The sequence below is a fragment of the Piliocolobus tephrosceles genome, chromosome 2, assembly GCF_002776525.5.
Source record: "Piliocolobus tephrosceles isolate RC106 chromosome 2, ASM277652v3, whole genome shotgun sequence".
Classification (NCBI taxonomy): Eukaryota; Metazoa; Chordata; class Mammalia; order Primates; family Cercopithecidae; genus Piliocolobus; species Piliocolobus tephrosceles.
In genome coordinates, this window is record NC_045435.1 from 45,244,060 (window position 1) to 45,254,611 (window position 10,552).

At 57.7% G+C, this 10,552-nt stretch overlaps 1 protein-coding gene across 1 annotated transcript; it reads right to left on the reverse strand.

Moving 5' to 3' along the window:
* Positions 1 to 542: 542 nt before the first annotated feature.
* Positions 543 to 2,049, reverse strand: LOC111545032 (histone H1x). Its single transcript, XM_023215915.3, has one exon. The coding sequence runs from the start codon at positions 1,673 to 1,675 to the stop codon at positions 1,034 to 1,036; it is 642 nt and encodes a 213-aa protein (XP_023071683.1). The 5' UTR covers positions 1,676 to 2,049; the 3' UTR covers positions 543 to 1,033.
* Positions 2,050 to 10,552: the final 8,503 nt, after the last annotated feature.

Genomic DNA, 10,552 nt, shown 5'->3' on the forward strand with positions numbered 1-10,552 from the left:
TAATTTTCCCAGCAATCCTTTGGGTCCCGTTTGCACTCCACCTTAACCAGTAGGCTCAGGGAGAGCTAATATCCTTCTGAGACCACACTTTGAGTTGTGGTCGGCAACTCCACTCTCTGGCCACCACACCTCGTCCCAGTCACAATCTCTAACTGGCGCTGGAATCAGAATGACTGGGCTTACAGGCCAGTCTGGTGTTACTTTGTAAGACCTACCTCTCTGGAGACCACGTTGAGGTCCCTGACCATTAACCCTGAAAACCCATTAATCCCCCCACCCACCACGGCAACGGCCGATGGACCCCCACTGTGCGGGCAGATACACCCATCCCTCCTAAGGGACCGAACCTGTCTATCTCCCTTCCCCAGGTACTTTAAGTTCGTCCCAGGCCAGCAATTCCCACCTCTTGCTTAAGGCCCCTGGCTCCATCCAAGATTACACTGGCCAACAGATCTGGGGTATAAGGACCCGAAGGGCCCGCCCTCCAACCTTGCCTGCCGAAGGCGCCCACCTCTATTCTACTCAGATTAAACGAGAGAGGCTGAAAGGTTTAAACGCTTTATTGTGCCCAAAAATAGGCCCATGGAATGAAGGGAAGCGCCGCGCAGCCCTGAGCCCGAAGCGATTGTTTGTCGCGCACCCAAAAGCAGGGAGGGTGGGGAGCCGGGAAGGGATGCGCGGCCTCCGCGTCCCCGCGCGCCTGGGCCCGGCCAACCAGCGGCCCCCGCCCGGTGGGCAGGCGCGGCCTCGGCCACCAGCGCCTAAGGGCCAGTAACCATGACGACGACCGTTGCCAAGGCCGAGAGCCAATAGAGGCGTCGCCAGGGCTGTTTCAAAAACCTAAAGCAAACAACGAAAAACGCTACATCGTTGGGGGAGGGGAAAGACAGAGAGAACCTGGGGCCCCTCCCTGAGGCTCACACCAGGCCCCGCGGCCCCGGCCAGGGCGAGCCGTACAAAATCTACGTCACTTGGGGTAGAAAAACAAAAACACTGAAAAGCCCACGCCGGCCGCTCTGATCAGCCGGCACGCTCACTTGCGGCCCTTGGGCACTTTGGGGACGCTGGGCTTGGCCGCCTTCTTCACCTTCTTGCCCCCGGCGGCCGCCGTCTTCTTGGCCTTGCTGCCTTTGTCCTTCTTGGCGGCAGCGCCCTTCTTGTGCGAGCGCTGCTCCGGCTTCTGGCCCCTGGCGGGCTTCTTGTCCGCGCGCCGGGAGCCGGCCGCGCCTGGAGCCGCCTTCTTCGCTTTGTGCGCGGTGGGCGCCGGGGCGGTGGCGGCCGCCGGGGCTCCGCGCCGCTCCCCGCCGCCCTCCAGCTTCTTGCGGTTCAGCTTGAAGGAACCGTTAGCGCCGGTGCCCTTCACCTGTAGAAGCGTGTCGTTCTGCACCAGCGCCTTGATCGAGTACTTGAGGTAGGTGCGCCCGTTCTGCTGATCGAACCACGGAACCTTCTTGGCCTCGGTGTAGATCTTGGCTAGCGACGAGCCGTTGCGTTCGCCCAGCCTGCGGATGGTCTCCACCACCAGCTGGCTGTACTTGCCCGGCTGATTCTTCTTCTTGCTGTTCTTCCTCTTCTTAGATGGGGACAACGCCGCCGAGCCGCCAGCCTTGGTCACCTTCTTGGCCATCCCCTCGGCGGTCGTTACCGGCAGGGCCTCCTCGAGCTCCACAGACATGGTAGCAAGCGGGTTGGTGGCGGGCGGCGCGCGGAAGCCGGGGGGCCGCGCCGGGAAGAGGAAGGCGAGGGGCCGAGGGGGTGCAGGGGGGCTGGGGGCGCGCGGCGGCTCCAGGCGGGAGCGGCCGCGGCCGGGCCTGGGGCCGGGCGGCAGGGCTGGGGTGGGGGCCGGGCCGGGCCGGAGCGAGGGTTGGGGGGCCCGGAGCCGGGGCCGGGCTAGGGGACCGAGTTGGGGTCAGAGACCGAGTCCGAGCCGGCGGTTGGAGCTGGGGACGCAGACCTAGGCCGAGTTGGAGCGAAGAGAAATCCCGCCGAACGCGAGACACCGCCGCAGCTTCCACTGGCGCCTCTGGAGCTCGCTGGGCGTGCGCGCTGCGCTCTGGCGGGAGGGCGCGTCTCTCGGCTTTTTATAGCTTCATGGCGGACCACGTTGAGAACAACAACAGCCTGGTCCGGGGCCAGCGCCAACTTGTGCTTCTTGGAGCCCCTTCTCCGGCCGCTGGCTTCTCAGATCGCGCCTCTCCAGCGCCGCGGCGCCCGCAGCGGGGCGCCCCGGACGGGGCCTGAGCTCCTGGCGCAGTGGAGAGGCGGCTTTCGTCCTGGAAGGGCTCAGCAAAGGCGAACGGAGAGGTGCACCCTAGGCTGCGGGAGCGCGAGAGGAGGGGGGCACTTCGTTTGGAGGCCAATAGCGCGGGCCCCAGGGGAGGCCCCACGGCCGGGAGCTTGGCGGCCGGCAGCCCAGAGAAGGCCACGGGCACCCGCGCCCTGGTCCGGCCCCGGGGGCTCCAGGCCTGCCCGCAAGAGGAGCTTTAATTTGTCCAAACTAACACAGGGCGCGCCCTCACGTGGTCGGCTGGGGCAACGTGAACTGCGCTAGGACATCCTCGGGGTTTTTCCGCCCCCTCCAAAGCGGATGGCGGATGGGAGGCGCTCTCCAGCTGCACCCTGGGGTCTGGTTGTGCCTCTGGGGGCCTAGGCACAACCCGGGAAATGGAGGACGACAGCAGGGCCTCTCTGGGGACTCTGCCTCGCCTCTCCCCCCACCCCGTTGCGGCTGATGTTCCCATGGTCTCATTTTGTGATCCACAAGTAGCTGCCGCCGGTCCTCCCAAAGCCAAATGGGGACTCCAGGGTGGGACAGCGTGGGCGGGGGGTGAGGCTTTGACCCCCAGAGGAGTTCCTGTGAGAGGATGGGGAAGAGATTCGCCCTTAGTTCCTGGGCGCACCCCTCCCCCTCTCCCGTGCACAGGGAAATGATGGCGGCAACACAGTAAAGGAGACCATGTCCTGGAGAGGGGCCCGGGTCCGGGGCCCCACCCTCCCCGGGAGGCTTGTGCAAGCCTGGCAACTCGATCTCTGCTGATTCCCGTATTGGGGGTGCAGAGGAGGCACAGGATAGTTTTTGTCGAAGCCAGTGCAGCCTCCACTTGGGGAAGCTGAGACCAGAGTAAGATGCTCGGGTAGGAGAGGGGATCCCGTTGGGGGTACGTGATGTGTAGGGCACAGGAGTGGGGTTGGGGCTGGGGGGTGGCAGGGATGCAGGCAGGAAACAGTCTCCGGAGGCCCAGCATAGAAAAGCGATGGAGGGGTGAGGGGGAACAGGACGCTGGCGAATTGGGATTCCCAGAGTGAGGGACAGGCACATTTACAGGTGGACAGAGCAAGAGGCCCTGAAAAGGGGGTGGATGGGTGCATTTGTGGCCTTGGACCCAAGCAGGCTTCTCTGGGTGAGGGCTGGCAGTGCCTCCCTTCTTCTCCAGCTCACCCCTTTCACACACACACACACCCCATTTTGTCACCCTGACGAGGGAATAAGTTCTGGAGAGGAAGAAATTGTGTCTAGGAGGAAACGGTGAGCCTGGATGAGTTTCTTTGCCGGGAGGCTGGCAGGGACATGGAGCCAGGGAACAGCCTTTGCCCCCCGGAGCACTGGGTACCCTGAGAAAAGTGAGAAGAGAGATTGCAGCCCAGGTCCCTGCAGAGGAGGATGGGCGCCTTTCCCAGGAAGGACTGGCTTAGTGGACTGTCTCCAGGGCACAGAACAACATTGAGAGACAGGCTTGAGGAAGGCCCATGTGAATTTCCTGACACAGAATGGGGGCGGGTTTCTGACAGCACCACCCAGCTGAGCCTGCGCAGACTGCACAGCTGTTTCCAGGCCGGGCTGGCTGCATGGAGGACATGAGAGGAGCAGCCAGCTGTGTGTACTGGACCCACTGATCAGGGTGCTCAGGACCAGGAGCCCTCTGAGGATGTGCAGAGGGGACTCTGGAGAGAGGAACGTGGCGGCCACAGCTGGAGTGACCGCAGTGTACAGAGATGGGATGGGAACAGGAAACCCAAAAGAGCTGGCCCTGGAACCAGGTGGAGGGGAGGCGGCCCAGCCATGCCAAAGAGGGTAATAGGGTTTGGATCTGTGTTCCCACCCAAATTTTAGGTTCCATTTTAATCCTCAGTGTTGGAGGTGGGTCCTGATAGGAGGTGATCAGATCATGGTGGATTCTAAGGGTTTAGCACCATCCCCTTGGCGCTGTCCTCATGATAGTGAGCTATCATGAGATCTGGTTGTTTGAAAGCATGTTGCACCTCCCCTGAACCTCTCTTGGTCCCGCCCCTGCCATGTAGGACACCTGCTCCACTTCACCTTTTGCCATGAGTAAAAGCTCCTTGAGGCCTCCCAAGAAGTAGATGCCCCGTGCTTGCTGTACAGCCTGCAGAACCGTGAGCCAATTAAATCTCTTTTCTTTATAAATTACCTAGTCTCAGGTAGTTCTTTATAGCTTTGTGAGAATGGACTAATACAAGGGGCTTGAGCTTAGGTCTTCTGAAAAGTCAAAGGGTGAGGAGAAGTGATACCCCTGAAGGAGTCCCAGCCATGGGCGACAGGGCCATCGCTCGGCCTCTTGTGCAGCCACCGCGGGGAGAGGAGTTTGCTGGACATGCCACTCTGGAGCTGGCTGCAGCCACAGGCTGGGCCAGGGACACTCCTGGGTCATCCATGCTGGGGGAAGGGAGGATGCTCTAGTGGAGACCGAGGGACAGGGTCAGGGAGGAAGGCAGGACCCAGGTGTAGCCTCCTTCATGAAATCTGAGGAGAGGAGATGCGAGAGAGGAGGACTGGGCACCACAGCCAGCACAGCCACTCGCAAAGTGGAGCCACCGTCTGGGGGATTGAGGAGAGTGGCCAGGCTCCTGGCCACCATGCCCTGGGGCACCTGCCTGGGACTGCAGGGGAGAAGCAGTCAGCAGTCAGCACAGGACTGGAGCCCTGCGGGCAGGGCAGTGCTGTCCAGTCCCAGGGGGAGGAAATGAAGGATGCAGCTCAGATCCCACGCCAGCGTCAGTGTGCACGTGGACTGGGGGCCAGCTCCTCAGCCTGTGAGGGGAGGGAGGCTTTTGTCAAGAGGGAGGCTGCCTGTGGCCCAGGGCTCAGAAGACTAATTCTAGACTTGGGGAGCTGGCAGGTTCTAAGTGGGATCTTCACTTGCCCTCATGATATGGTGGAGGCAACTGATGCCTGAGGAGGGGGTTAGCCAGAAGGAGACCAGGACTCAGGCTGGGGTCTTGAGGCCTTCAGGGTGTCTCTTAACCCCCACGCTCCTGGTCACCCTTCCTGCATTACCCCACCAAAGAAACCATAGGTGGGGAAGGTCCCAGATCCTCAACCAAAAAAAATGGCCAAATATAAGAAAAGGAGCTTCTGGAAGTGGCCAGGGCCTAGCAGAGACCAGGGCAAGACCATGTACCCCAGCACCTGAGTCGCGCCCTTCCCTGGGCCTGGCCAGCCTGGAGGAGGCTCTGGCTCGTGAGCAGTGGGGTTTCTGGGGACGGAATCCGGAAGGGGCTCTATGGCTGCTGGGCTCTCTCCTTCCTCCCTATTTCGGGGATTGTTCAGTCCTGGGGCTGCAAACACCACCAGTACCCTGATGATGCGGTTCATTTCTCTAGCCGGAGGTCGGCCTCTCTCCCATGCAGACCCAGTATCCCGCTCCTCCTGCCACTCTCACCTGGAGTCTAGGTGTGGCCCACACAGACCCCACTTCTCCCAAACTTTTGCCGGTGATTCTGCCACAGACAGGAACTGCTCCCTGATTTCCCTCCTCTCTCATCCAACCCGTGGCTTCCTGCCTGTTTACCCCAGAACTGGTCCCACAGCCACCGAGCCCCGCCCTCTCTACCCTTCCCCCCGGCCTCCTGTTCTCTCCGCACAGCCCCAACACAGAAGTCTGAGTGGTGGGTCCTGGCTCTGCCAAAAGGTCTCCAGTGGCTTCTCACCAGACATAGGGTAAAGTCTCCCAACACCTTTGCCACTAGCCCCTACCAAGGCTCTGACCGCAGCTCCCCCACTCAGTGCTCAGCCTCACAGCCTTTCTTTGCTGCCCACACATACCCAGAGGGCTTTCATGACCCTCTGGCTGGGGTGGCCCCGTGGCTGGCTCCTGCCCTGGCCAGCCTCCCTAGACCCCTCCTCAGGTGCTTCTATCAGAGCACCCTCCCTGCCTGGCTCGCAGCACCTGCCATCTAGTGTGTCTATTGAGTTGTGGTCTGTGAGCTAAGTGCAGGGTGGGGGCGGTCATGCTCGTAGCTGCACCAAGGTGGGGTGGACACAGCACGCTCCCAACACAGACACACCTGCAGCAGCAGCGGATGGGAGGGAGGACAGGGGTCAGGCGCTCCTGTCTGGGCTGTGACCTGGGCTGTCCTTCAAACCCTGGGTGTGATTCCTTCCCCACCACCACTGCCCAGCCCCAGTCTCCCAGTTTGTATAAAAGGGCTAGATGTGTGGAGTCTGAATCATCCAGTTTGACAGTCTGATTCTGGGCCTCCAGACACACACTCACCATTCACACCCACAGTTCACACCCACAGACACCTACTCACACATTTACCCTCACAGATGCTCACCATTCACACGCACATTTCACACATGTACACCTACTCACAGTCACATGCTCACACACGCTCACACCATTTACGCTTACAGTTCACACACACAACTCACCTACTCACACACAATTTACCCTCCCACTCACATGCTCACATACAATTCACACAGTTCACATTCATACACATATCTACCCATCCATTCACACATATATGCACACACTCACACTCATACCTACACATTTACCCTCACACATACCATTCACACCCACAGGTTCACACATTCACCTACTCACACCTGTCATCCTCTCATTCACGTGCTCACAAAATGGTCACACAGTTTACCCCTCACACCCACATGCTCACCCATTCACACACCATTCACACTCACAGATTCATGCACATTCACCTACTCAGACACATCATCCACCCATTCACATGCTCACACACACGTTCACACAGGCATGTGCCCTTCACACTCATACGCTCACCATCACATACCCTTCACACCCACAGGTTCACACACACATTCACATGCTCCCCCCACTCACTCCCCTCACACACATATGCTGATTTACATAGCCACTTGCACATATATACACACGCTTACATTCACATAGGTTCACCCATTCACACACACTCGACACATTTACCCTCACATTCACCCACTCACCATTCCCACTCACCAGTTCACATGCACTCACCCAAGCTCACACTTGACCATGGACACACCCTCAAACACAGGTGCTCACACACATGAGCCAATGCACACTGACCTAACCATTCATACTCACACACATCCTCACATACCCACACATCTCTACACACATCTTCTTACACGTACCCACACATCTCTACACATACCCACTTTCTTACACATTCACACACAGACCTATAGACACATTCAAACATACCCATTCTCACATCCTCAAAAACACCTGTGGCCACTGCCTCACTCACACACAAGGTCGATGCCAACTGCAGGGAAAAACGTGGCGTCAGCTGGGGTCTCGCTGGAGGCTCTCCCTGCCTTCGCCCTCTCTGTCCTGTCTTGTTTCCGCCCTCATGTTCTGGGGACCTTGAGACTGATGCACACAAACACACAGGCCCATGACAGAGGCCCCAGAATCTAGTGGCACCTCCCAGAGCTCAGGCTGCAGTGGGAAGAACTCCTGACCACAGAACCAGCTGCAGGGCGCTGCCTCCCTGACCAGACACAAGCTCGCAGCACACACCCCTGCCCACTCATCATCTGCTGGGAGGTCAGCAACCACACTTCTACTCCTAGACCAGAGGAAACAACCCCAGAACCCAAGGGGCCAGGACGGTGACACACCTGAGCAGGCAAGGGAGCTGGTGCCAGTGCACAGACAGGACACCAGTCACTACACCAGGGGACAGCAGGCCTGATGTGTGTGCCGTGCACTGACCATGAGGACTCGAACCCCATCTGAGGTGAGTCCTGCAGGCTAATGCCATGTGCAAGCAGGACGGTCAAAGCAGTGACACGTCCCATGTGATGGGGTTGGAGATACTTATGCCTTGAATTTGAATGTTTTCTCTAAGGGGATATATCTATATCTATATACAGATATATATAGCTTTCAAAACACAACTTTTAGAAAAATATATGTTAATGAAATTCAAATCTGTATTCCAGAATTTATTGTATTTTCTTTTCTCTATTTTTTCACTATTGGTTTTTGTTGGGCTTTTCCTGATTACAAAAAATGCATTGCTATGATGGAAACCTTAGGAAACAACAGACTGTGATTTAAAGTAGGCCACTAGAGAGTAATGTTAAAAGTAACAGAATAAGGCTGGACATGGTGGCTCATGCCAGCACTTTTGGAGGCCATGGTGGGAGGATCACTTGAGGTCAGGAGTTCAAGACCATCCTGGCCAACATGGTGAAACCCTGTCTCTACTAAAAATACAAAAATTAGCTGGGCATGGTGGTATGCACCTGTCGTCCCAGCTACTCGAGAGGCTGAGGCAGGAGAATCACCTGAACCCGTTAGGCAGAGGTTGCAGTGAGCCGAGACTGCACCACTGCACTCCAGCCTGGGTGACAAAACAAGACTCTGTCTCAAAAAAAAAAAAAAAGTAGAATGGACAAAAAGCCACAATCCTATGAAAACACAAAAGGAATGCACCCAGAAGTGGGGGTCTCATGTACCTTTATTGTGTACTGATGGGTACTTGTCTTTGGTTGCCATGGAAACGTCAAGATGCCACGATACAGGGTGATGGCGATGTGAATTGCCACCTCCTGCTGGTTCCACACAGGCACCCATAGTGTGTAGACCCCTCCATCCTACAAGGGGTGAGAGTGCCATATGTCATCATGACAACCATGTCGTCAGCAGTCTTTCCCAGTCACCGGACCCCCACCCCTCCCTGGGGATCAGGCCACAAAGGGGAATTTTGTGGGAGAGTGGAGAAGAAGGTTCCAGACACCCTGCCACTCTCTCATTCTCCACGGGGATGGCTTTCCATGGCTCTGCTACAGCCACTCCTGGAAGTGCTGCCTGACTGAATCCTCAGGGCTCCCTGGCAGGATGAATGTCATGTCTCCCCCACTTTACAGATGGGGAAACTGAGGCCTGAGAGCTAAAGCAGCCTGCCCAACCTCCAGAGCTGAGGAGGCTGACTCTGGCAGGAGTCACTGTCGGTGCATGGGCGTTTCTTCCTGTTACAGCCTGCAGCCCCTTCCAGGCCGGGAGGCCTCCTGTGCGGGATAGGAAAATGGGAACACCCAGGCCGATTTTCCAATCATCAGAGCTCTGCTCCCTAAGGCTGATGGGCTTCTTAAAGACAAGGGAAAAAAGAACCCAGGATGCAAGTAACCCAAACAGGCAAAGGGACACTGGTGACCCAACTCCCTGGGACTCATGGCCCTCCTGGGCTGACGTTTCTGCCTACAGAGGGGGCTTCATAGGCCAGGGCACGACGCAGGGGAGCCACCAACTTGCCTGGTCCACCACAGAGGTGAGGGCCGCGTCAATGGCCGTCTGTCCCCTCTTTAGTGCCCTGACACGATGGTATGACCCATTCTGGGAGGACGAGAGCACCTCAAAGAACTCAGCAGGAAGTACAGTTTCAATTCGGATGTTCTGGAAGGCGAGGCAGGACAGGAGAGAGGTGCTTCTGGGGTGACTCCAGAAAGTCAGAGTTTGGGCACGAAGCTACAGGACTGAAACCAGCAGCCAGGCCAGGCCAAGGGGCCCCCTGGAACTCAGCAGCCTCTACTAGCAACAGATGGGCGGGCTGGGCCCTGGAACAGAGCTCTGACCACTATGGCCTTTGTCCCCACCGAGGCCGCCCTCCCTGCATGGCCCGATGACCTGCGTTCCTGTTTCATCTCCCCGTGTGGCACCTGGGGCAGCTTGGAGCCTACTGAGGTCTCAACAAGGAACCAGTAAATGCAAAAAAAGAACATCACGTCCTCTACAGCTAACTGCAAATAGTGACCATCCCAGCCCTTGTTTGATAACCCCGGCAAAGCAATGATTTCTGTAAGGACACTGAGAGGAACCTCACCTCTTTTTTGTTTTGAGACAAAGTCTAGCTCTGTTGCCTGGGCTGCAACGCAGTGGCACGATCTCAGCTTACTGCAAGCTCCATCTCCCGGGTTCCCGCCATTCTCCTGCCTCAGCCTCCTGAGTAGCTGGGACTACAGGCACCCGCCACCATGCCCAACTAATTTTTTTTTTTTTTTTTTTGAGACGGAGTCTCGCTCTGTTGCCCAGGCTGGAGTGCAGTGGCCAGATCTCAGCTCACTGCAAGCTCCGCCTCCCGGGTTTACGCCATTCTCCTGCCTCAGCCTCCCGAGTAGCTGGGACTACAGGCGCCTGCCACCTCGCCTGGCTAGTTTTTTTGTATTTTTTTAGTAGAGACGGGGTCTCACTGTGTTAGCCAGGATGGTCTCGATCTCCTGACCTCGTGATCCGCCCGCCTTGGCTTCCCAAAGTGCTGGGATTACAGGCTTGAG

Coding starts and splice junctions, on each gene's coding strand:
- LOC111545032 (XM_023215915.3), bottom strand. CDS start 1,675: ATGTCTGTGGAGCTCGAGGAGGCCCTGCCGGTAACGACCGCCGAGGGG.